At 43.8% G+C, this 27672-nt stretch overlaps 1 protein-coding gene across 3 annotated transcripts in view; it reads right to left on the reverse strand.

The window, feature by feature from the left end:
* Positions 1-7053: 7053 nt before the first annotated feature.
* The window catches only part of TRAF3IP2 (TRAF3 interacting protein 2), a 53803-nt gene continuing 33184 nt past the window's right edge, over positions 7054-27672 (reverse strand). For all 3 annotated transcript variants that reach the window (XM_012642845.1, XM_012642846.1, XM_012642844.1), the window contains 7 exons: positions 24272-24464; positions 21248-21426; positions 19150-19238; positions 14858-14926; positions 13644-13760; positions 10180-10254; positions 7054-7660 (listed from right to left, as the gene is read on the reverse strand). In XM_012642845.1, the coding sequence (XP_012498299.1) occupies positions 7514-7660; positions 10180-10254; positions 13644-13760; positions 14858-14926; positions 19150-19238; positions 21248-21426; positions 24272-24464 (869 nt within the window). In that variant the 3' untranslated portion in view covers positions 7054-7513. The remainder of the gene's footprint in view (positions 7661-10179; positions 10255-13643; positions 13761-14857; positions 14927-19149; positions 19239-21247; positions 21427-24271; positions 24465-27672) is intronic.

Consider the following 27672-nt stretch of genomic DNA (forward strand, 5'->3'; position numbering starts at 1 on the left):
ATGTTAATGTCACATATCCCCAGCTAGATTTTAAATAATTGGAAAGCAAGAGCATGTGTCACTTGTCTTTGTGCCAAGCATATTACCTTGCACATAGTAGGCATCTAATGAGCTGTTGGAGACTGGTTGCTGTGGGTGCTGCTGAAATCCCACCCTGTGGCCTTTCTAGCATTAGCTTTTGAATGACAGTTTCATTAGCAATGGTGGCATTATGGACCCAGACCTCACATGCTCACATGGGGGTATCAGGGACTTCTGCTTCATATGTCTTTTCAAAGAATAACAATATACTGGTACTGAAAGACCCAATTTGGAATCTTGAATTTTAAAAACCTGAATGTGGAAAGGTCCTGCCCACCTACTTGGAAGGCCCCTGTTAAGCTCACCTCACACCAGCTTCTGAGGCACTCAGATGCCAGCCCGAGTCAGAAGTGGACTTGGCAGCCATCCCTCAGACACAGTAAGAAATGCCCTCAATCCTGTCCTTGCTGAACCTGCCTTGGTGCCTGGAGGACCTAGATCTTAGGTTCTCCTTGGGACTGAGGCCCTGATGAGGTCTGTGTAGGGCAGGCTGAGCCACGCCCTGCTTGGGTTGGGGTCTTATCCAGGAACAGAATAAGTGAATGGTTTCACACTAAGGAAACCTTGTAAATGAAATGTACAGCCACCTTCTTAAGCAAAAGAGAGAAAACATGATATAACCTTTTCCAGATGATTAAGGACATTATTTTAAAAACCAGTCACTTGCTGTGAGAGCTGTGATGTTAACGGGGTCATTTGAGGGGTGTTTATTACTATGATATCTGAATCTGAACCGCTGAAGCTGGACATTTTGATGTGGCTGTTTTGATTTGACCTGGGTGAAAATTAGATATGAGGTTGCTTTTACAAACGTACTTGGTAATGTTTAAAAAGCTGAATATCGGATGGTTCATTTTTCAGACTGCTTCAAAATATTTTCATGACAAACGCCACCTTGTCAAAATGTCAGCCATCCTTTCCATCAGGATACCGGTCTCTAACCCTTCTTCCCTGTTGTCCTCCTAAATTTGCATCTTCTAACCTGCTAAGGGTTGGAAGAACAGACAGCTGCACTTGATAGAATTGTGTATAAAGTAAGAGTGAGTGTGATACGAGTGACGGTCTGATGGTCCTGTTAGAGGAGTGAGAGAGAGCCGGGGAGATTAGTGCCTAAGCCTGGCGACACACTCTTTCGCCTGGGAGGACTAGTACACGAAACCCTTTCCACCACTGACACTGTAGGTGGAATTAGTACTTCAGGCAGCCATTTTTTTCTTATTAGGGTCACAGGTGTGGCCTGTGAAGGGGCAGCCAGGGTATCGTCTGTGAGGACAGGGCTCAATGGGAGGAGATGGTGGTGTGGGTGTCTTGCTGGAGGGAAGCAGGAACACAGGCAGAAGCAGGGAGGGCTTTGGTGCTGCTGAGTGTAGACGGCTGCTGGGCAGCTTTGCCCCGGCTGGCTGCCCCGGCTGTACACGTTCTCCCCAGGTCCATTGTTTTGCTACAGCCTGGTTTAGAAACTGTCTGTGTTCTAGCAACCCATCGAGAATGAGCATCTTGTTTTGAAAATCAATTTGAAGCTAAAGTGGAAGAAGTTTCTTTTCAGACACAAATGAGGGCAATGAAAATATGACTATTGCACTTTATTATTATTTTGGCCTTGTGAAAATTAAAAGTAAACTTTTATCTTTTTTTCATAACTTGGGAGGATTTTATGAAATCTCCACATCTTGTGTACATTTCAGACATGAGAATCTACCACCTCAGAACCCATTTGAGAGGGATTTGAAGCTCAGGGAAACAGCAGGGCCCTTCAAGTTTCTGAGTAACAGAACTTTGTAGATAACAACAGATTGGAAGATAGAATCAGTTAATCCGTGAACTCCAGGAACCATTGGCCCGTATCCCAGATACAGGATGCTGAAAGTTGGCCTCACCTAAACACATTTCTCCTCTCCTCAGAAGAATGCAGCTTTTGACCACTGCCAGCATGGGAGCTGGGCCACACTGTTACGCCTCCGTGAATGCACGAACAAGCGGCTTTCTGTGGAGGGCATTGCCTGGAAGGTGGCAAAGGCCAGACAGGTACCTGCAGCCCAGCTGCCACTCAGTGATGAGGCTGGCAGCCAAGCTGAACGCCAGCCTTTTCAAAAGCAGCCCTTTTGATAACACTGATTACATTTCCCTCACCAGAGCCTTGGGCTGATTGAGCAACAGCCAACTTCTCTGGGTAACAAAGAGGAGGGGAAAGTAATCCAAACACAGGTTTTATTATAAAAACCAGGGAGTGAGAGAAGTATGTTTATTCAGTAAGATAACACACCTGCTCGGTGCCCGGGAGGCTCATTTCCATCAGTTGCCATGGCAAACTCGTTATACTTCAAGGCCATGTGGCTTTGTTTCCTTTTGAGATCTGGTCCTTGTCCTACCTTTTCTAACAACTCCGACACAATGACATGGAAGCCTGCGACAGTATAATTGATTTCTCCTTCCCTCTATCAACGGTTCACATTTGTTCGGCACAGGACTGAGTCTGCCTCCTCCTTTGAACTCCTTGCTAAGCATGAAGGCATGCTTCAGGGAGCCATCCTCATTAACATTCCAGGTCCCTCTTCGCTGTCAGCAATAAACAAGCCCTGCATCAATGGCCTCCTTCCTTCCAGTTTTACAAATGAGTGGCTCAGTTCCACGTTTTGCTGCTGATCCAGGTGCCCAGGCGTACAATGCGGGCCTAGGAAGCACGCGGGAGAGACTAAAAATAGAACAGCAGTTTTGGACGCATACCAGAGCAGCTACTTCATCTCAACTTGCTTTGCACACTAAGCCTAATGGGATCCATCAGGCATGAGTCCTCTCCCGCACACACTCCCTCTCCCTCTCCCCTCTCTCCCCAGCCGCCGGCTTCCATCAGCGCCTTCCTGGTGAAGGGAGCAAAGGGAGGTCAGGCAAGGGACAAGAAATGTGTGCCCTTATGGTTTTAGTTTATAAGCCCTGAGAGATCTGGGGGCTGCAACTACTTCCATAAGAGAGTTTCTAGAAAAGAGCAGGCAGGCCCAGAACACAGTCACCTTTGCCCAGGTCCACTTTGGACCAAGACTCTCGGATTGTTTGGCAAAGGCTCAAATATCACTTCCTAATCACCCAGATAAGTATGAGCCAGACCCATATTCACATGTTCCTTGAGAAGTTAAATTGAGAACTAAACTACGCTGAGTGTTCCTCTTACACGTCCCGCCTGCTTGGCTTGAGGCTAAGAACGCGAGAGCAAATGCGCAGTCACGGACAGAGGGGCTGTGGCACACATGGGTGAGTTGGTAACATGTGATTGTCCAGGGTCTGCAAAAGCTACTCACATCCCACCAAGTAGCCTATGTGAAAGTGATTCTATCTGAAAGAATTTTCCAACAGAAAATGGAACAATTCAGTATGAAGTTAGGAACATGCTATCCTGCCTGGACACAAGGCCTCCCAGAATGCTCTCTGGGTTGACTGAGGTAGGCTCCTTTGTGTTGTTAATGTACCTCATAATAAAGGGTACCCTTCCTGCAGCCTCCCCTCACCCGGAGGAGAGTTGGCACGACTCTTACATTCCTCATTTCTCCATCTGAAAGGTAATACAGATGTTCCAAACAGCTATGTATTATTCCAAAAAGTGCCACTTTTGTAGAATCAGAAGTGTGAGAGAAAGGTGAATGTCACAGTACCTAAAAATAAAAACCTTTTTCCTTATTGTTATTTTGGATATTGGCCAGATAAAACTAAAAGAAATTGATCTAATAGCAGATTTTGTCTGTAAGCTTCAGGAAGGTGTCAAGACCTTAAATTATGCCTAGGTGTCATGTAATACCAGTATAAAATAAATATGCCAAACCACTTCAAGAAAAGTCAGATTCCAGGCTGGGCACAGTGGCTTATGCCTGTTATCCCAGCACTTTGGGAGGCCGAAGTGGGAGGATCTTTTGAAGCCAGGAGTTCAAGACTAGCCTGAGCAAGAGCAAGACCCTGTCTCTACAAAAATAGAAAAATTAGCCAGGTGTGGTGGCGCGCATCTATACACCCAGCTACTCAGGAGAGTGGGGCAGGAGGATTACTTGAGCCCAGAAGTTTGAGGTTGCAGTGAGCTATGTTGGTGCCACTGCACTCTAGCCCGGGTAACAAAAGAAAAGTAATACTCCATATAATCACAGCAATAATTAATTCCCCAAAGAATTTCTCACAGAACAAGTTGCAACATGATCATTTAATCCTCCAGCCACCAGAGGATGGAGGTTCTCTTCCCTCCAGGCCTCCCATGTTAGTGAGGCTCACAGTTTACCTCAGGGAGACACTGGGTCATTTGTTAAACAAATCTACCATCAAAAACCAGAAAGCTTTCTAGGCTCACCAAATAAATGCCTGCATCTGGAAACCAGAACATCTGGGTTCTAGTCCTAGGGTAAACTTTGAAAGCCACAATTTCTCTGGGCCCTGCTTTTCCCATGTATAAAACAAAGCTGCAGCGGTGTATGATTTCTAGGGCCTCTTACAGACTGGAAATTCCATAACAGAAATAAATGACCTGAGAATTTAATTGATTTGGGGGCTTTCTTTCTTCCTTCTTGGTTTTTTTGTTTGTTTATTTGGTTGGTAGGCTCATATAGAGCTATTTATCTTGAAAAACAGTGCATAATTCTCTGGGATGAGAGGCATTTCTTCTTTGTGGCATTTTCCCACAGTGTGACTTTCCTTCTCTTTTCATTTGCCACTGAGAGGTGGGTCTCACTGATTCTTCTTGCTTCATTAAGAAGAAACAGAAAGATCCTGTGTTTTGAGAGACTCTTTCTGGATCATTTCCCATGATCACAAGACTTTGCAATCCATTTGGCAAAGGTGATGGTGACAATGGGGTGTTTGGCAAAGTGGATGAGGTAGTGACGAAGCGGCTGGGGTTAAGAAAAATGCTCTTGGCAAAACATCATGAAACAAGGGTGGAATGTTCAAAATGAAGAACTTGCATCCCTTGCTGAGATGACTCTGAGAAAAACTTAGTCTTTAAAGAGGTGATTTATTTAATAGGAAACAAAGAAAAGGGTACCAACAGCAATAATTTTTCTGAGCACTGAGCTGAGAAATTGCTAATCTAATGCTTTGATTGTAGCCAGGTACTGAGACGTCTTTGAACAATATAAAAGTTAAACTAGACAGGCAGGTATTTTGAAACCAGTCATTAAGATTAAAAATTACATTTAAAATTCTAAATTAGTCACTAAATATTAGACAAGAATCTAACCTTGCATTCCACAAACCCACCCGAAAATTGGTTGAGGTCTGAATAAAGCCTTGGGGCTGAGATTATTTTTATGAAGTCAGCCCTACCCCACTTTCACCCCAAAAATATCTAAAGATGAATGCATGAGGACCAGGATAAACATCTAAATAAACCAAGTGTTAATCTTAGTGTCAGTTTTCTAAAATAGTTGTTAACATTTTTTTGATGTTGGTGGTCATCAGATTTCATAGAAACTTCAGAGGCCAAGCTTTCATCAGTTGGCCAGGTGGTTGTGTGTGTGTGTACTTTTGTTTGTTTTTTTGCTACCAGTGCTACCAGCTGTAACACTTTAATGACTATTCATGGAACACCAGGGACCTTTGCTCGTCAACCACCTGGGGTAGGAAAAGTGGAAGGAACAAGTGGTTGAGAGCTTAGGACAGGTCTCTGAAGGGAGGATGGGTAATAACATCACATTGCTAAATCTTTGCAAACTAGAAACATTTCAGAGTAATAATTGCTAATGTGATTTTATTTACAAATGTTCGTAACTCTTTAATGATGGTGTCACTTCAGACCAAAAAAGATAATAAAAAGAGAGAAAGAAGACTCGAAGTTTGTGTTTGGCATGTTTTCCATGCACTTCGAGTTAACCAAACAAGGCAGTTCTACCAGGTCTTAAATACTACCAGAACTAAAGGTACTTATAAAATCTTACAAATGAGTACTTAAGTTACGCAAGTTTTTCTTTTCTTTTCCTGTTTTTTAAAGAACACAGACATTCACCTTACCCAGTAGGCATCTAAGTTATAAAGAAAATGAAACTAGCATTTTTTGCAATTCATTAGCAATGTTTCTTATTTATAGTTGACAAATATTCGTCCTTTCCCTGTGGTGGCATATAAGGATTGAAGTATCTTGCAGCACAAGTGAGCCTTGTTTAAGAAGTTAGGTAGGCAGAGAAGGAAGGGGAAGCAGTAGCTTTTACTCCCAAAAAGTCTTCATTGGCCTACTAGCTTGGGCTATAATAAAAACCATCCCACCCTGCTCTATATGTAGATTTTATGTACATCTATCCGTATCTTATATATGGGTATGTGTATGTATTCTTTTTTTTGGAGATCAGATAATACTTCCAAAATTATTAACCTGAGGATATTATTGAAAATATTAAAAAAAGAAGAAAATGTCTCTGTTAAGAAAATGTAAATATTTATTCCCTGTGGGATATATAATTATGAAAACTCAGTCGCTCCTCAAAAGAGTATCTAGAATTTAGGTCCTAGACTTCAAACCTTTTAGGGTGATTAGAGATGCTTTTGTCCATGTCATTTTGTGAGAGAGTCCCTAGGGTCTCAGAAAAGTGAAAGGACTTATGAAAGGTCACACAGCTAATTAGTGATGGAACCAAGACTAGAACACAGGCCTCCCAACCTACAATTCTAGCCTGCATTGTATACCCCCTGTCACTTCATACACATACACAGGTATTTTTACTTATTCAGTCAGATCCTGAGAACCATGGTCATACTATTTGGAATCATGGTTGTAGGCTGCACAAAGCTGTTTTGTTAAAAATCTCTACTGCAAGAATAAAGCTTTCATGCTTATGTTAAAAGGATTGTTTAACTATCTGACTTCAATCCTTTAATATGAAGTAGCCTGTTACATTTATCTAATATTATATCTAAACAGCTTTGTTGATGTCCCTGGAAGCAACTGCCCATATCATTATAAATTAATATATATCTATCTCCTCTGAGATAAGTGAAACATAATCTTAAAAAAGAGTAAACATTTTATTATTTGTACATGAATCAGTGTGGTCTGAGGACACACGCATCTGGCTAGCTCATGAAAGTAGCCTGACGTGACAGGACAGTGTCCGTAGTATTTACATTTGGCGCAGTATCACTTATACCCTCTACTTGATAAGCCCAGCAGGCCCCGAATGGAGACATCAGACTGCTAGGAGGCGCGTGTTGGACACTGGCACCGCGGTGGGTTTGTAAAAAGCAGGGAATGCAGGGCAGCCACAGCCTCCACTTGAAAGACGGGGTCTGTAGAGGTGTCGGGAGGAAGAACACTCTGCAGAACAGGTTTTCTGGGGGCCCAGGGGCCTCTCAGGGAGGGACGGAGAAACAAACAGCCAGGAGTGCTGCCCACCAGCCTCGGCTAGAATAATGCTCATCAGAACAGGGCCCCAGACATGGCATGGCCCCAGTGACCTGCAGATGGAGGCTGTCACAAGGGCACCACCTGCAGGGTGGGCAGAGGCCCCCGGGGAGGAGCCACATACTCTTCCTCTCTGAGCAGCCGCAGCAGGATGTTGTTTTTATTCTGGGGCCAGCTGTAGACGTGAGTGTTCTGAAGCCAGGTGGGCACGTGCTCCTGTGAGAGAGAGAATGACAGGAGCAAAGGTCATTAGAGAAAAACCTGGATTCCAGATCCCAGGCTCGGTTCCCAAACATCTCTGGCTTTCCCTACATGGGCGTTTCCCACCAAACTATCCTGGGAGTTGTGCTGTTTCGCTTTTGGAAGGTTTAGCATGTGAAATGTTCTTGGCTTCGGGTGCAAGCTGTGTATTTCATTATAAAAACCACATGTGCGCAGCATTTTCTGTCAGTCTCCCAGACTACCTACCCTTGGCGTTTCAACGTGCTTTTCACCACCCTCACACAAAAGGAGTGGGACAGAGGTCACACAAAGTGACGTGAATTCCCTGTGATTTCACAAGAGGTATGCCAGGGCTGTGGGCTTAACCTATAATAATTCATGATCCTTTCACTCCAGCCCCAGGCTGGGCCTGTGGTGGGAAGTTCCCATCAGACCTCGCCTATTAGGCAAAGGCAGAAGCTTTAGCCAGGGATCCTGCGCGCAGTTGCAGACTGCCCTCAGGGAGTGGACATTCTGGTGGGCAGAGGCAGTGAATACATAAAGAAAAAGCATAGTGTGTTCAACAGTGATATGTGCTGTGGAGAAAAATGAAACAGAGAAAGGGGATAGGGAGTTCTGGGGCAGGGGTGAAAGGCTTGCAGTTTTAAACAGGGTGCTTAGGAAAGGTCTCACTGAGAAAATGAGCAAAGACCTAAAAGAGCAGAGGGAGAGAGCTTTGTGGTTGTCAGGGTCCAGGCAGCTAGAAGAGCCAGTGCAAAGGCCCTGTGGCGGGAGTGTGCAAGTCCTGTTCAAAAGCAACAAGGCCCGTGTGGCAAGAGCAGAGTGAGTGAGAGTGAGTAGATAAGGACGTCTGGAAGTAGAGGGGGCTGCATGAGGTAGCACCTTGTAGACCACTATAAGGCCTTTGGTTTTTACTCTGAGATGAGACTCCTTTGGGGACTGTAGGATGAGCTTAGAAGCAGCACCTGCTGTATGTCAGGCATCCTGCTGGGAATTGAGGATACCAAATGAAAAAGACACAATAACTGCCTTGAGGGCTTTGAATCTTATGATGGAGGAGAAAGGTAAAGAAACTATTTCTAGGCAATGGCGTACCAAGGGGGCAGGTGGTGAGAGCAGTCTGCCCTCAGCTCAGGCAGTAAGGGGAGTGTCTGAAGGAGATTTAGAAAATAACAATAAAACCAACAAAACTTGATCTGTTTTTTATATCACCATGCTCCAGTAATGCTAAACAATTATTCTCAGCGCTCCCACCCCCAACTACGTACCACTGACTCAAGGTTCTATAGTAAAGAGAGAGACAATGAAATATATCAGCATGGGGGAGGAGAGGTGTCAGGGGAGACTAGAGGCTGGGTGATATAAAGATAAGCAAGAGTTCGCTAGGTGACAAGTTAGGGAAAGGTGTTGCAAGCAGAGGGAGCAGAAAGGGCAAAGGCACAGAGACACAAAAGAAGATGGCATGTGTGAGGACGTGCTGAAATAGTCCAGGATGACCACAGCGTACAGCATCTGTGCAGATGGTAAGAGATAAGACAGAGCAAGGGGGCACGGTCCTCTCTGAGAAGCCTCATAGGTCATGCTGAGAAAGGTAGATATGATCTTACAGTCAGCAGGAAAACACCGCAAAATTTTTAAGCTGGAAAGAGACAGGTCAGACCTATGCTTTGGATGCTCCTCTTCGATGGTAGAGCAGAGGATGGCTAAGACAAGGTCCAAGTGGAGACAGGCAGACCAGCAAGGAGACTCAGTAAGTGAGAGCAATGAGACCGCAGGCGCGGGAGGGGCAGAGAGATGGAAAGGTGTGCTGTCGTGCAGGTTACGCACCACGCAACCCGAAGGGTGCCATTCACATAAATTGGACCCTCCCTCTTCAAGGGCAGAAGTCTCAATGCCATGCTGACACCTAGGGATCCCTCCAGGGTGAAGCCGGGCCTGAGCTCAGGGCGCTGCGGTCTGATTCTCAGATGTTTACTCCACCACGACCTGCTCTTTGCCAAGCCCGGAACACGGCCTCCGATGATTTTGCCCCCATTCTCCAAATCTGCCCCGCATCCCCTTTTAGTGCAAAAACTCTCATATGAACCACAGCAAAGTTCACTCTGGTAACTGTGTAGATTACATTCCTGTAATCTATGGCTTTTAAGAGCTGAACTACGTGCAACAAAATACTTTAGTGGAAGAGCCAGCAAAAAATGTACACATCTTGACTTTTATGTACAAGAGATAAGAAGTATCAGATGAACATTCTCTTTTTCTCTCAAGAGTTAAAACACAAACCACTTCTTTGTGTGCAAGGGCTGTTTGAACAATTAGGACAGCATGATCCTATCAGATAGTGCTTTAAAACCTTTCTGATTCATGCTGCTGAATTGAGTAGTACAACTTGTTGGTCTTTCTGGTGACATTGTTATCTCCAAGGATTGATGAAGAGTTGACAAGGTTTTCCACTCAAAATCCAGATGGCAAACAAACCAAAGATTGAATTACAAGGATTTTGTTTGTTTGTTTACCTTCTTAGCATTTGGGAAGAGCACAGGGATGAATCTGAAATTCATGCTTCCTTGTTTTATGAACTCAATCTGCATCTGAAACCAAACAGATTTGAAGATTTAACTGCAGGAATGAGGATGAGGAGTTAATGGTGCCCATAATCATGCAAGCCCACATGGTACTTTCATTCTGATTTCCTTATTTGCGTGCCACACATTTGTAATTTTAAGCCCTCCCCATCACACATCTATGCCATTTGCTCATTTGTCAATCATTTATTGAAGGCCTATTAAAAGTCATACCCTGTGCTAGACTCTGGGTTTTGAGAATGAGGGTGAGCTAGAGCTGGCTTGTTTCAGCTCACGAGAGCCTGCTGTGTGCATCTATTCCCAACTCTGTGCTCAGTGGCTTCACATTAGTAGCTTCAAATGGGCCATGGTGAGAGTATTTATACCACGGAAATGGGTAAACGCTGTAAATCAGGACAGCCAGTTTGGCAGAACACCCTCCCCATCCTCACACAGCCAGCAGTCTAGTGAGCAGGCAGAAGGGCAAGTGCCCCAACCAACGGGCAGTGTGAAAAGTGTGAACAATTGCTGTGGGAGCCCAGAATGGGGGCCACTGATTCTGCATCAGGGATCTGAAGGACAGTTACAAGAGAGGGGTCATTTGGGTACTGAAAGGAAAGATTTTGGTCAGGTAAGGAAAATGGGGGAGAGGGGAAAGACATTCTCAGCAGAGGAAACAGCATGAGCAAATGTCTGGAGGTGTGAACGTGTGTTAGAGTGGGTGGGACCGGCTAATGATGTACTGCAGCACAGAATGGGCTTGGTGGAGAGGCAGGTGACAGGGCCAGGAGGTCACTTCAGAAGAGCTCTGACTGTTGAGTATTAGGGTGCCCACACTTGTTCCAATTTGCTCTGACACTGTGGTGGCCCAAGAAAGTTTAGCGGCCAAGAACTCAATCAAAATCAGAATTTTCAATATGAGGGAAGTTAGAGTCTTTCAAATCCTGTGACCAGCACAAAGCTTTCAGTCATCTGGTGACAAGGAGATGAGGAATTATGTGTTCCCGACTATTTCATCTTCCAACTGATTTTTATAACAGAGAAGTTTTCATTGTGCATGGGAATATAAACAGAACAGAGAAGAAAGTGACAATAGTGACAACTGGTTATTGAAATCACCATGGAAACCCCTCATAAACACGTACTCGCACATACTTACACATACAATCACGCAACACACGCAGATCCTTCACAAGGTGTTTTCTCAGAACCACCTGCCTTCCAGAATTAGAAGACAACACCAAGAACGTATTTTACAGTGACCCAAGTACCACGCAACTCAAAGCACCAACCACGCCAGCACGGAGTAAACCCATGAAAGGAAGGGCAGAGAGTTAATGAGTTAAAAGTGAAGAAGTGAGTTTGGTTTCTGACTTCTAGGATACTGTTTACTGTAAAGTTTGGCTTGTTTACTAGGCTACCCAATCTGTTGAGGGGCTAGCCAGCAATAGTATTTTCTCTGATATTTCCAGATACTGGCTTTCTGTGAAGTAGTTTGCTCTATGATGCAGTTACTAGTGGGTACCTCTTCACTCCCTCTGTTAGGGCCAAGTTCTTATGGTCCCAGCGTTTTCTGCTGCCTAGAAGGGTCCAGGAAATTAGCCAGGCAGGCAGGAAGGCACTTCTGTATCAACCCTTTCTGTGCTGAGGAAGGGCCCAAGAAACCAAGTTTGGAGACAACCTGGTTACAGCTGGTACTGTCAGACAAGCTCTGAAGTTGAGCTGTGTATTACTGTCTGGCTTTGCACACACCAGCAGAGCTAGACAGGTTTCCTTAGGTACTGACAGGGACCTGGAGCCCTTCCCATGTACCAGTCGTTGGCTCCTGGGACTAGCAGGTTGCTAGAGATGCAGACAGGACATCAGGTGCTCTGGGGCCATGCAGATGTGCAGCAGACAGTCAAGGGATGGCAGCACCCAGAGCCAGCCATGACCTTTTAAGGCAGTTTACTTCCAGAAATGATACCTTTTATGGGTCCTGCCCATGGGCTGTCAGACTAGTTGAGATTGGAATAGGAGGGAGACTTATCTCCTGAATGCTTGGCCTTACTTTTTAACCTCACCACCTTGCTTTGGCTTTGCTTAGGGTTGGTTGTGAGCTCAAATGGGTGGTCTACACTGGGTGGAAAAAGAGACAGAGACCCTGATGATGAACATCCTTTCACCCATCCACCCAATCTACCCTTTTCCTATGCTCCTGACGCACAGGGCAGACCTGGGACTTAAGTCTTCTTTCCCTGACGTAAAGCTGCATGTCCCGAGACTACCTGACTGCTTTCCGCCCCATCTTCCCATTTAGCCAGTGATCCTTTCTGCCCATTCCAGGTGCCTTCCTCCCTTGTGGAGTGCTAGGGATGAAACAGAGTTCATAAGTCTTAGTCCAGTGATTTTTCAAGCCTCTTTACACCTCAGAATGCTTGGTAAACAAAAGCCTGAGGAATGCAGACCAGCTCTGGTTGAGGTGGGAGTGGGAGGCCCAGAGACAACCTTTTCTCCGGCACATGTGGGCACCCCTTAGAGACTCTGGGACAGTTTGAATTCACAAGTCTGGTCCGGCATCCTAGTTAGGCAGAAACTCTCCATCGTGTCTCAATATTCATGGAGAGCGGGAGGATTGGTGACCCACAAAACAGCCAGTTCCAAAGCTTGTTGATATTTTTGGTCAGAATGCTCTACAGATGCTGAGCAGGTCCAATATCCTATTAATTTCTCCCACTGCTTTTAATTTGACCAGGCCCCACAGTTCAAGTGTGGCAGTGGAATGTTCCCCACCGATCATGAGCTAAGAACAATCCCGTCCCCTGATTGAGCATCCAATATGTGCCAGGTACTTCACAAATGTTATTTCATTTCATCTTCACAACAACACTGTAAGTATTAGTGACCCATTTTGTGAACAGTGACACCGAGTCACAAAGAGACGTAAGCAATTGGGCCGCAGTCACACAGCCTGTGCATGAGGAAGCCAAATCTGACCAAGCCCATCTGATGCGACAGCATGTGTCCTTTTCACTATGCCACCCCACCTGGAAAGGCAGGGGACAGAGTATGGTACAGCTGTGGGAGCCTGCCCTCCCCACAGCCCCGTCGCCTGCCATCCTAGGACTTCACATTCGTGGGTAAACGAAGCAAGCCCGCAGAGCAGTGCTTTCCAGAATCTTGGGTCTTAGAGAGCACAGATTGGTCTCCCCTTGTCATTGATAGGAACCTTAGTCCCCAGAGGTGCAGTGACTGGCCCACAATCCCAAAGGTAGAGGAGCCAGGACCAACATGTCCTCTCCCAACATGGCAGGCCCGGGGTTCTTCACCCAGCCTCCTGCTGCCTTCAGTCGGTCTCTGGTGAAGAACAAGACTTCACTGGACAAAGCGCCCATCCCCGGGGCACGGTGAGGTGCTGTGGTCCCCTCCCCACTCACCATTCGATGAATGTACTTAGTATGTAGGCCATGCTCATCCTCGTCCAGCTGCGACTCTGCGCCTTCTACATCCTGTTTGTATTTGGGGCTGATTGCTACGATTATCATCACCGTCTTCTGTTAATGAGAGGGAGGAAAGCATGTTTATGGAAGTGTAAAGTGTGGTCCGTTTGGGGACGGCGGGTTGGAAACTGGCCAGCAGGACTATGGGCGTTCTCTGGCACGCTCAAGGATGAAAGGCCAGGCTCGTTCTCCACGGAAAGTGAAAGGCACTGGCCCCCACTCAGCCAGACTCTTGTCTCTGCTTCTCCCTGCCCAGTTCCCCTCAGAGACGCAGCGCAAACGGCTCAGAGAGGAGCTCTCCTAAATAGATGTGCTTTTGCCACCATTTTCTGTAACCATCACTAATAAATGTCTAATGAAAGCCTGAATCTCTAAGTGAGTCTGCATCGTGGCAAAAAGGTGCGGCAACATCAGCGATGAAAAACCCCCTCCCTCCCCACAGCTGGATCTGCGCTGCCCGTTACTGCGCTCTGGACTGCCCTGCTTGCCGTGTGCACGCGTTAGCGCAGTCAGTAGGAGCAGACCCTTCAGCACAAAGCAAACATCAGGCTCCAGATAAAAGGAAACGCTGCAAAACCCCGGTCTGCTGAGACTCCCGTTTCCCATCGGCTGCCTCAGAAAGAAGCAGCCGACACCAACAAGCTGGCAGCAATCAATTTCTGTCTTGTTAAAGCACAAAGTGTCCTAGTGGCAGGTATAGATTCTGTCAATGGAGAACAGATCACGGGGCTGCAAGTGGGCGCCTCCGGGGTGCTGTGCTGCGTAGCCTATGAGGCTGCCCAGGAAACCTCTTCAGCCCAATCCTACAAAACACTTGGGGTGGCCTCGGATTAAATTGAATTCCGCTGCTCTCTCCTCACTCTCCGTCTTCATTTCCTCTTTTCCTATTCTGGTCAAAAAATTGTTTGCTCTGATTGTTATCAACCACCTGTGTCTGGTTTGATCGCTATTTCCTGCCTGTGCATGTTCAAGAGGGTGACCCCATCCTTCCTTTCCAAGTCTCTGCACGGCTTCCAACAAGGGAGGCTTTGTCGGGCCTTTCTCAGCTTCAGACTTGGGTGGGTATGCCAGTGCTTCTTTCATAAAATAACTTCATGAGCTAATTGTCTTTCTCACCAGAAAACAATCTCAGAATTTTGGAATGTACTTACATCCCTAAGGTAGCGCTCCATCCATTTAATGATGTCGATGCCTCGGATTCTATCCTCAAATATGTCAATCTACAAGAAAAAGATGGGAGGTGGCTCTCAATGACAAGCTTTCTCAAGATGCAGAGCACGAGAACACAAGAGACTAGATATGTTTAAAATCCAAAATGTTACTAATGCATTTTGCAAGGAGGAGCACATAAGTCTAAAAAACAAAATATAATTTTCTTAAAATATTCCCTATTTCAACATTAATGGGCATTTAAGTATTTAATATCCATAATTAGGATATAGTGATATACATCAAAATATATCTATGACTACAAAATAATTATGTTTTCAAAAATCTGAGGAACACTGTATCCAAGTTGGATGTAAGCCAAAAATACACATATATTATATTTTTATATATATATATATATCTGTAACTTAAAAATTTGAAAGGCAAACATAATTCTGGAACATTTTAATGGATGTGTGGCATGCAAGTACTGAGATATAATTGTAGTGCTTTACTTGCATTAGTCAGGTCATTATTATGGTATTACGTCCAGTTTCGATCTATATGTTTCAAAAGGATTATATGAAACTTGGAGCAGATCCAAGGAACGGTCACAAAAACAATTACGGAGATGGTACGGGAAGGTTTATGATGAAAGTCAAGAAGTAGAACCATTGGGCTTTGAAAAGACTGATATTTAATATCAATCTTCAAGTCTTCAAAGACTTGAAGGAGTATTTAAAGAGGAGAAAATCAGTTATTTTCTATTTTGCAAAAGGCCACATGATAAGGTCTTTCTCGGGCTCAGGCTTGTACTGCAACCAGAGAGTAGTGTTTGCATGTGTGTGTGTGTGTGTGTATACGAGGTGCTCTTGACTGGAAGAGGGATTATACACCGGAATGGATGATTCAGGAAGAGTGTCCTTGGGGAGGGGTTATTTGATTCAGCCGCACTGCTCCCAGATTAATTGTCCTAAATGTCACTCCACCGTTTAGGCCTGATCAAGTCAAGACTCAGCCATTCAGTAAGCTTTCTGTGCCATCTATGATCCAGCCTTACCTCTCTTTTCCCCACACGCCCTGTCTACCCACATTGGTGCCCCCCGCACCCGAACAGCACAGCACACGCCCTCCCTGCTCTGTGAATCCTTCCCACACACTGACCTCCTCCTCCTCCTCACTTCACCTAACTCCACCCCATTGTGACCACGAGTGGTAATGGACTATTAGCACATTATGATAACATTCTTTCATTTACCAAATGTCTCATTTGTGTCTGCTTTGTCTCCTCAATCTGACTCTAGACTTCCTATGGAAAGAGATCATGCCTTGCTTACACCAAACTGTCAAACACGTAGGCACATAATACGAGTTCAGAACGTTTCTTTACTGATAGAGCATAAAATATGGAATGGCTTTCCTTTTGGTTTGGATGACTCCTGTTTTTAAATGTGTGGTAGCCAATGACTACATTGGGTAATCTTGAGAAAGCTTTTGTAGCTCTCTGTGACTGTCTCAGCTATACGTTTCTTTTTTTTTTTTTTTTTTTGAGACAGAGTCTCACTCTTTTGCCCGGGCTAGAGTGAGTGCCGTGGCGTCGGCCTAGCTCACAGCAACCTCAAACTCCTGGGCTCAAGGGATCCTTCTGCCTCAGCCTCCCAAGTAGCTGGGACTACAGGCATGCGCCACCATGCCGGCTAATTTTTTCTATATATTTTTAGTTGTCCGATTAATTTCTTTCTATTTTTAGTAGAGACGGGGTCTCGCTCTTGCTCAGGCTGGTTTCGAACTCCTGAGCTCAAACAATCCGCCTGCCTCGGCCTCCCAGAGAGCTAGGATTACAGGCGTGAGCCACCGCGCCTGGCCTGCAATACGTTTCTATTACGTGAGAGAGAAGCAATAGAATAACAGGGTTGAGAAGAGATGAGCAGCTTGGTTCTGCTCTTGGCTCTGCCACTTCCACCTGCATGACCTTGGAAATGTTATAAAACTCTAAGTCTTATTATGTGCATTTGTAATATGTGGTTAATAAACCTACTTCCTAGGGTGGTCATGAGGATTAAAATGAGTTACAATGAAAAGGCACATCATAATGCCAGGTATGAAGTAAGCACTCTATAAATGGTGATTATTATATTATTATCCCAGCACCTAAATTATTCCCAGCTACTGAGGTAGACATTCTGGGAGACATAATAAGCTGGATGTCTTCCTTTTGTCTCTCCAGATCTCTACCCAAATCCACAGCTCCTGTCCTGACAATTTCACCACTGTTACGGGCTCAATGTGTCCTCCCAAAGTCGTATGTTGGAGCCCTGACCCCCAGTACCTCAGAATGTGATTTTATTTGGCAATAGGCCTTTAAAGAGGTAATTAAGGTAAAATGAGTTCATATGGATGGGCTGTAATCCAATAGGCCTGGTGTCCATAGAAGAAAAGATTAGAACACAGACGTGTGCACAGAAAGGAGACCATGTGAGGACAGAAGGAGAAGATAGCCATCTACGAGCCAAGGAGACAGACCTCAGGAGACCAACCCTGCTGAAATCTTGATCTTGGACTTCCAGCCTGCAGAACCATGAGAAAATAAATCTCTGTGTTTAAGCCACCCAGTCTGTGGTACTTTATGGAAGCCCAAGCAAACAAATACAGCCACCCTCCTCACGTTCTAGTAACCAATTTTCCCTTGCCTCTTTAGACCGAGGGGCAGTAACAACTCCCTGCTTTCGCTAGTGCCAGGATACTGCACTATTCCTAATAAAACTGGATTCCCTAAAACCTACACAAAGCTTTGTAATAGTTCCTTTATTACACTCTCCTTAAATTACCCATTAAGTGTTTCGTTGCACTAAGGGAATCTTGATGTATTAGTGGTAACTTTGCTGCTCAGGACAAGGCTCTGTGATTTCTACCACAACACTTCCCAGTGATGAGGGTCAAGGACAGATTTAAATTCTGCTTAAGCACTCTGATTGTTAAAATAAAAAAAAAACCTCTGAGCTCTTCTCTAGGGCCAATCAGTATGCATTTGGAAATGACAAAAAGTAAGATCTTCTCTGAAATGTTGGCCTTATGTCTTGTAATTTGATTATTTATTTATTTTAGAGACAGGGTCTTGCTATGTTGCCCAGGCTGGCCTTGAACTCCTGGGCTCAAGCGATCCTCCCACCTCAGCCTTCTGAATAGCTGTGATTTACAGGCATACAGGTCACAGTTGCCACATTACTGTCTCATTCCAGGAATGAGGAAGTGAAATGTTAGTTTCTATATAGTCATGAAGTTGGAGTGTATAAATCGTATGTTTTTTTTTTAACTTTTAGATACTGCCATTAAAAATATTATTTTATATAATAAAGTTTCAAAAAAAGAAAGTTTCAAATAAAACTCCTGTTAAACAATGCTAACTAAACTTTAAAACTGATATTTAGTTGCTAAGTATTCTTCTTTATCCTTTGACATTCCTAGTCATAGATATTTCTCTTAATTTTTCACCACTCTCCAGTATTCACTAGAAGAGGCCTAAAAGAGGCCTCTGGGAAGGAAAAGAAGTGATCTCAGTGATTGAGAAAAGCCAGTCCTGTGGCATTTCATTTATCCCAAAGAAAAACTTACATGGCTTTAAGTTGTGTCAAGGGGCTTCAGGGGGACAGAAGTGTGTTCTTCCTGAGATTCCCTGGGCCAAGATCACAGTGGCCCTGTAGGGCTGGGTGAGGTCCTCCTCCCCTTCCTACATCTAGACAAGACCAGGTGAAAACCCAGCCCTGTATTCCCTGTCCAGAAGCATTGCAGCCTCTAGGTGTGGGGTGGCAGCTGTGCACGGTGGGGGACCCAGGCTACAGGGGTTGGACTTCAAGCCTCTAACACAGGGCAGAACAAAAGGACCTTGTTAAATAAGCAGGCAACCGTGGTGAAGCCTGCAGCTTCCTGCATCACAGGAAGCTCAGCCAAAAGCAGACGTGGTTGGTGAGAAAGGGCAAAGGTACAAAGTGCAGCCACAGCCTAACGTTTCCCTCAGGCCCAGGTCGGGGCCAGCTGCATATGTGATTGACTTTACTACTGTTCTAGCCGTTCAGAGGGACTGAGGGTCATTCGACAAGCGTAAACGAAAAAAATGCTGGAGACTTTGGATAGTTTAAAATCTAGAAAATAATTACCTAAATCTATAAGCACTCAGTTCATAATCACATAAATCAAATAATATCATTTAAAACATCAACAGCTATTGTACTTTTTCTTTTCTTTTTCATTGTACTCACCATAACTGTTCAGTTACCTATTGGGATAAAATACTTACTGCAGTTTGGAAGCCATTTACCAACAAAAAGTTCACAAACTTCACCACCTCCATGGCCGTGTCCAAAGAATAAGTGATAAAGACTTTTCCTAAGAGAAAATTTCCACATTTATTAGAAACTAGTCAAATTATTCTATTCCAAACAACATTTCTAAATTGTATGCAATGGCTTTTGTTCTTCTAGAATAATAAATGGAAACCTTGGGTTGGGGGTGGTCTAAGTGTGGGTTGCTGTCCTCAGGGCATAGCTCTTCAAGCCCAAAGGGGCAGAGGTCTGTCACTGCTTAGCATGAATGGAAATCAGAGGGACAGAGTCTCGAGAGCCCTGGCAGCCTGAGACAAGCCTAAGAGGTCTTCTGAAAAACCACATGAAGGGTTAACAAAAAATCCACCACCCAGAACTTATGGGTCCTTAAGATCAGGCCACCGCCTGATTTCTTAGAGATACTTTGGCACTACGCCCAAGGAGTACTCTCGCAGCAGGCCAAGAAGCTAAGACTCGCTAAGGGGCCACCCAGCAGTGTCCTCTTTTGATCTCATGATGCTCTCAGCTGCCCTGAACTCTTGTGTGACAAGAGCAAGTGGGGGTGGGGGAGGAGTGAGAAAGCAGTTCCTGCTCCTTTCTCCCCTCTCCCTGACCCCATCCACTCACTTTTGGAGAAAGGCCAGGAAGTTGGCTTCCACTAAAGCACTGCTCAGAAATGTTAGTAAAAACTTCAGCAGCTCGAAGGAGAGAGGCCGCCTCTGGGCAGTCCAACAGCACAGGCTCCCTCACTCGTCCGGGGTCGGCTTAGAGCAGCAGGCTGCCGTCTTGGACAAGCTTTCCCGATCAAGATGAGAACCAGTGTTTCCTCAGGCTAAAGTCTTGGGGAAAATGTCTGGCTAGCATTTTAATGTGAGAGCTGAATAATCTCTGTATGTTGGCTTTTGGTCTGGAATGGGCCACTTAAATCTCAGGAAGCCCCTAGGGCAGAGGGTGGAGAAGAAAGGCAGGGTGGAGAGAAAATACGAGTCTGTATGTTTTCATCCATGCTTAGGCTCTTGTTTGTTGAAACACACCTCTCAGATGAAGGTGCGTATAATGGTCACGTTCACTCGTTTAAGCAGTCAGGCATATCGATGGCACTGAATTTATTTTCTTCTCAGCACCTAGTATTCACCCAATTCCCGTGTAATTTCAGACTCCCTTAATAGATTATGGTAAGATATATATGATCTGTAGACTGATAGCAGCACTATATCCTATGCAGGGCGGCATCCATTCTCCAGAAAGCCTCAAAATTAAAATGTATAAGGTTTTATGAAAAGGTTCAGAAATAAAATTTTTTGAATGACAACAGCTGTGAGTCATTGTCACAGAAATCTTTCAGCATTGTCAATGAAGGAATCAGCAAATACAAAGGGCTTCATTTCAAGTTTGGTTCAAAGAGGTTCCCAGACTTGAGAAGTGCATTTTAGAATTACCTGAGCTTCTCTAGCAAGCACAGGAGATAATTTCACAAATAGTGGCTGTTTTCTTAAGATTCTTGGAACTTACTGTCCTAACTGACCTTTACTATGAGAACGTTTTGGTGGTATTTCAACATTTCTGGTTCTGGCAGCAAAATGTGGAAAAAGAATCATCACCTGATGCTTAGTCGAATGTTTCTTTAAATAAAAGGCTTAGCTTGCATTTGGTTGCGAAGCAGTACAGAGAGTGTGAGACCATTTTTTTCCAAACAGGATTGCTCATTCCTACAGGAAATGTCCTCATTCTTGATGGTTGCTGCTAATTTATGGTGAGACACTAGGACCCTATCCAATACCACATGGACATGCCCAGGGACAAGTCCACTCAAGAGTATCATTTAGAAGAGTGAAAAGGTGTTGGAGTTATTTGTTCTTAGAGATGTGTTCAAGGAAATCTAGAGGTAGGCAGTTTGTGAGCATTACGGGTAGTGTTAAAATCACTCAAAACATTCATAAAAAATGCTGGTTACTTTTTAAATTTTATTTCACTGTGTATATGAGAAATATCTCGATTGTGGATGAATGATCATCAAGTACTGTCAAAGTACGAGACCTGAACAAGAAGAAAACAACATTGCAAACAACTTACGCAATTCTTCTGGCAAATTGCTTGTTTTCAGAGTTCCTCTGGCTGGAGGGTTACTAGGGGGTCTAGGCACAGCAGCTGGGGACAGAGCCTGGGGACCCTGTGGTCTCAGTTCTGCAGGACACTCCAAGGACTCCTCAGGAGCTCCAGCTCTATTATGTGGCTGGTGATACAGCTGGTCCCTGGAAAGGGATACATTTACAGTCAATTTTCATGTTTTACAAAGGCAAACCTGGAAAGACAGAAAGCCTTTAAGAATGATGGCAAGATACAAGTGAACTATCTTTCTCCTCTGCCTCCGTTTCTTATCTGAGACAGAAGGAAGAGGGGAGCTCTGTGGTGTTTTGGTCAACAAGCCTGCAGCTGGCTGCCATGTGTAAGGGCCTGAGCTAGGGGTTGATAGAGGGAAGCGGGATTTGATTTCTCTATTCAAGATCTGTCTAACTGGAAAAATAAGTCTCAGGCACAGGGCAGACAAGGTCACCAGCAAAACAAAGTAGTATGACAGGTGATATGGATGGTTAATGTTACAGGCATTTAGATAAAAAGACATGACTTTTAGCTCATAATTGATAACATTTAAATATGTATCAAAAAGTAAAAAAGGCCATGTAGGTTTAAAACTATTTCTGTTGTTAATATATGAATGAAAATCTGATTTTGAAGCCCCTTTCCAGAAGTTTCTACCATATTGTTACAGGGCATCTTTATTATTTTGGTTGCTAGTATTCACATGAACATTCTGCTGAGGCAAACAGTCAAGGAGGCGCTCCTGTGAGACGTGGGAGGCAGAAAGAAATGGAGGTCATGCTTCGGCTACTTCTGTGGTTTCTGCTGGGAAGCACAGTGAAGAGGTGCTAAGTTTTCCTCAGGAAGCATCCCAGTGTCCTGTTCTCAGCCTCACGAGCATGGAGGGCAGGGTAGGGGCATCCATTTTTGGCCAGTGTAGATCTAATAGGCACAGGACGGATCCAACAGTTGCAGTGGTTGCACCCGTGTTGGCTTTCTGGTTCTCCACCTTCCTGACTGCCAGAGGAGGTGGCTTCTTTGGTGGTCCCATTCTGTGGTGTTTCTTTGGGATCATTACTGGAAGCCCAGCCTGAAAGCCCGCTCCTTCAACCTCCCTGGATTTTGTAAGTACCCGATTCTCTATATTAAATCCCCTTCTGCTTAAAATAGCTGGAGTTGCTCCTATTTTCTGTAACTGAATGATAACTAGTAGGGGGACTAAAATTGTATCTATAATGTTTTATTGCTTTAAAAAAAATTCTGAAGCAAATATGCTAATATATTAATGTTTAAAAAACCTGGATAGTGGGAACATGAAATTCTGTCATATTATGAATTTTAAAAAATGTTTTTATTATAAAATCTATATGTATATGCCCAGTTTTTATAGATTATTGCTTATGCTTTTACTTTTCTACCCAAAAGAGTAACCAGAAATTTTGAAACTGTCATGTAACAGGATTTAAAATAAGATTACACAGAATCTCAACTATACTGTATTTCTAAAATATAAATGTTTAAGGTTATTTTTATTTTATATTTTTATTAATATAGAGAAAATAATTTCTATAAAATATGCTTTCTTCTAATGGGGATCCAGTTCCATATTCTTTTTCATTAAACTCTTATACCAAAAATTGCCTAGTTGTTATAAAAGATGATTGCTCATTTCATTAAAAAAACGTTAAGGCCTTGATAATGTTCAGAAACTTTCATATGAAAATAATATCATGGAAATTAATGACCAAGTAAACTTTCTGTATTAAAATTCTCTTTCAAATTATCAGTAAGAGGAGAATTAGCTTCTTAACCTGATCTTACTTTTCAGTATCTTAAAATGATAAAATAAATTGAGGTGACCACAGCAGATTTAATTGATGCTATAAAACCAATTACTCGGTACTATCTTTGCAACTCTTCTGTAAATCTAAAATTGTTTCAAAATAAAAGTTTATTTTAAAATTACTATTCATTCCCTGTTCAACACCAAACTTATTTCATAATGATGCTTAAATTTTGTTTGTTTTCTTGGAATTTTAGATATTTTTTCTATAAGAGTGCTTATCCTGCTATAAAATCACATTTTACTTAATTCTATTATTTAAACTTGAAGTATTTTTGTTTTAGAAAAATAAAGGATCTGTCTGGAAAGAAAATGGGTTTTTCTTCTTTCAATAACATTTTTAAGCTAATTATTACCTTCTGTATTTCTGAAAAAATCCACTCTAATAGGACTTTCAGATTTCATTATTCTACAAGAGTAGAACACAGTTTTACTTTGAGTGGTATAGAAAAGTTGTGTTGAGCAGGAGCAAACATCTCATCTGCTTTCTTTTCCATATTGTCATGAATTAGGAAGCTCCATTTACGTAAGTTTTTCCTGTATGTTTTAGATCCATAAATTAAGAGAAAAAGACAACTTGAAGTGGCAAAAGAGAACAATGAGAAAAAAATGATTAAAGAGTAAGACAACTGAAGTCATGAAAAACCAGAATTGTTTTCCTGGAAGAGGGATAGGAGAGACCCTAATAATGGTGCTCAACATGTATGAATGTTTTAGTATAAGAGAAAATAACAGGTTATTTTAAATTCCTATTGAGAATTAATTGAATTTAAAGTTTTAAAGTAAGAAATAGGTTTAAACAAGAACAAAAACTAGGGATATAAAGAACTTGCTAACAGTGGAAGTCAGTCATAGTAAAAATAAAAATCTATTTTGTGGGCTGAAAGTTCAGGTGAACTGAAAGTAAAAGAAGGGAGTGTAACTTAGGGAACATTTTAAGAGCCTTCCTTCAAGACAATTTTGACTAGTCACTAGTGGCTTTCTATATCTGGTAAAGAGATCCTTGTCAACCAGCTTCCGTTTCCTCCTGACCTGAAGTCTGCACTGGGCATTCCATTGGGTGACTTGGTCACTAACCTGGGTAGCAGGCTTACAGAGAATTCGGATATATTTTGGTTGCATTGGATAATTCCTTCATGTTAAAAATGTCTGAAGATTGGCACTATCTTACTTACTGATACCTTGGAAGCCCTGGAAAGGAGCAGTCCCTTTGTGTAGGCCTCTTTTCTTGGTCCCACGGGCTGGGATAATTCAGGACGACCTTCTGCACAGGGTGCAGCCCTCTCACGCTGGCTGCAGGTAGAGGCTGCCCAGGTAGAGCTGGCTGGATCACTTGCTGGTAGGCTGCTCGAGGGTAGTCATGGCCATCTGTAGGTGAAGACAACAAAGAGAACAGGGAAGATCAACTCCTTCATTTGACAGGAGAGGTAATCCCAGTGCAAATTCTTGTCTCAATACCAACCAAGGGGTCCAAATATCAGTTACCACCTGTGTGATGTTTGCCATATTTCTATACTATTACTTGCTTGATAGTTTCCTTTAAATTGATTCCCTTTTTTCCTAAATAAAAACACCTGTGAAATCACAAGTTTGGGATTCTAATTGGAAAGTTCAAAGAACTTTTAAAAAAAAAAAAAACTCCACCCAGGTTCCTATTGTAATAAGATACTTGGGATAACCCAACCATGAAGAGCCTCTCCCACACCACCATTCCTACCATAATTCCCCAAGAGTCTAGAACCCAAGGGTAGGAGAAATTATTCCTGTGTTAGATTTGGAATCACTACTCTCTCCTTTCCTTACCCAAGTGGACACTCATGTACACCACTCCCTCATAAGAAGTAAATGAACGAAAACTTGGCTCATCCTTCTGGGAAGTAGCCTACCAATTGGGAGCACCCTCCAACTTCCTTGGTCCTCTCCTGCTAGAGCCTACATGCACTTAGGGTCAGAGCAGTTTGAAAAGGGCAGGGCTCAGAGCAAAGCCAGGGCTGGCAGTGACTTGTGTGAATGTGTGACCTAGGAGAACGTTGGTCCCAGCCAGGCCCAGGAGCAGCAGAGTCCCCAAGAAAGAAGGGCAGCCTATCTCTGGTAAAGTGAGAGAATAGAATTGAAGGCCAGAGGAGACATGCAGGGAACCCAGTAAGGGTGAGAGAGGAGGGCTCGGAGGGAATGGCCCAGGCCCAAAGGCTGAAGTGTTGGGAAATCTGAGATGAACAAAGGGACTGGGGAGAGCCAGGTGGGTAACCCTGCAAAATGAACCATGAGCGCTTCCTGGTGGTCCAAGCACAACCACCTCTGCCCAGTGAAGAAGTAGGATGATCCAGGGTGCATAACTAAACAGGACACGAAGGAACCTGTTTTTTTTTTTCTTTAAAAAATATTTATTGGTCTTAATTCTTTTTCTGATTATAAAAGTAATAATCAAGTTTGTCTGCTGTGTAAGTAGGATACATGCAGGGATGTATAGTAAAACTTAACTGGCAAGTAAGCAAAAAAGTAGCAGGTGAGGAAGATCGGAACTAGAATGCGGAGGGCAAGAATGTGGCTAAGATCTGTATTCTTAGTTTGGCAAGCAGTCAGGAGCCGCTGAAGTCTTCAAGGGAACATTCAGGGAAGTGATGGTCCCAAGTATAGAACGTAAGACAAATAGTCTGTGTGTTCACTAGTGTGGCTGCCTCCAGGTCTCCACTGTCTGGACTCTGGGAACTTGGTTGGGTAACCGGGGCAATGTGCCCAATCTAGTCTCTCAAGCCTGGTCAGATATTCTGGAGTCAATCTATTGTCTGCCTTGACCCATGACACCATCTGGATCCTCCCTGGTAAAAGTGGCCATGCCCCTCCAACCCAGGTTGTCTCCTGGCCCTCACCCCCTGACCCTGGCCTCGCTATTGCTTAGGGCTGGTCATGACAATTGGTGGTGGTTTAAGGAAGGGGAGGAGGAGAAAGTGATCTGCCTGGGCCTGTCCCAGCACCTGGCTGACGAAGGGGACTTGGAGAACAGCTCTAAGAATGGGGTGATAGACAAGTTATACCACACAGGCTTTGCCTCTGCAGCTTTCTTAGGGCAGGCTAGATGTATTCCAGGGGGTCCAGATCGCCAGCTGGAGTTTTAGGGCCACAGGGCAGGTCACTACTGCTGCTCCTTTTTTCCAACTGGAAAACAGGAAAAACTGCTGCAGCTATTAGGTCCCCTGGCAGAGGCCAGCCCTGCTTTTAGGTGAGCCTTGCGTGAGTGGACCATTTGCAGTCCCAGTGGTAGGCACACCCCTCCAGAGATCTTCCATTGCACTTAAAATCCACCCTGCATGGTCAGGTCCCTGCCTTCCTGAGCTTGTCTCCTGCTATGCTCTTACTGGCTTACCGAGCCCTGGGTTCATCTTAACACTCCAAGCTTGTCCCCACCTTTGGGACCCTGAGTTTGCCATCCTCTTTGCCCAGAACGTTTTTGCTCTAGATCTTCACAGACTGACTTCTTGCTATTCAGTCCTCAGACCAAACACCACCTGTTCAAAGACACCCGCCCCTTTACAAATTTACTTTATCTCATCCCTTATTTTATACTATTTTCTCCATAGCTCCTAGCATGGGTTTGCGTAAGTAGGCATGAGTTTTACTTGTCGGCTTCTTGCCTGCCTCCCCTCCTACAATATAAGCTCTGCGAAGGCAGGGACTGTGGCCGTTTGCCACCGTGTCTCCAAGCAGAGTGCTGGTACCCAGGGGATGTTCAGTAAATGAATGAATGAAGTCTGAATAGTTACAAAGCCAACTGACCACTCAGAAAAAGAGAAGCCGTTTAGGACTGCATAGTCTGCTTGCTAGGCCACGGGTCCCCTAGTCTACTTCTCATCTGCTGCGCATTTGAGGGCTTCTATCAGTGTCCCTCTTCAACAGTTGGAAGGACAAAGACAAGGTAAAAGAGGAGAAACTTTGCCAGTGGCCTCAAAAGCTTTTACAAGGAAAGGGCCTGATAGTAACTCAAGAGAAGTTCTTAATGTTTGAAGCCATTTTTGCTTCCCATATCCATTAATGAGTGGCTAATAATGTTTTATTTGCTTTAAAAGGACTACCAAGCTCCAATCATAGGGTTTGTTTCTTTTTCAGAAAGTGGATGTTAGTGCTGTTAATCAAAAGCCTTTGAATCAAGGTCATATGATTTCTAACAGATTATTTCCCGCACAACATGTTTTTGTCTCATAGCAACAAATCATATCATTAAAATCACTAAAGCATGTAGGCTAAGTGTTTGATTAGCTGTAACTTTCGTTTCTGAAATGGCCACCTGTGGTAAAAAGTGAGACCGGTTTATGTAAGTAAGCAGATGAAAATTATCCACCTCATCGATTTTTAAAAATTAGGGTACTGATGATGTAGTCCTCCATGCTGTCCTTTTATTGTTTAAAACAAAGAAATATTGAATGTCAGAGGATCAATCATAAATAAGCATTCCCTTTTGTAAGAGAAATTTGACTGGTTTTGTCTGAAATTTGGTTGTATGGAAAAGTTGCTAAATAAAACTATGTTTATCAGGTAAATTAACATCTTTTCACTGCTCAAGTTGTAATCATTCTATTCC

The sequence above is a fragment of the Propithecus coquereli genome, unplaced genomic scaffold (genome assembly GCF_000956105.1).
Source record: "Propithecus coquereli isolate 6110/MARCELLA unplaced genomic scaffold, Pcoq_1.0 Scaffold189, whole genome shotgun sequence".
NCBI lineage: Eukaryota > Metazoa > Chordata > Mammalia > Primates > Indriidae > Propithecus > Propithecus coquereli.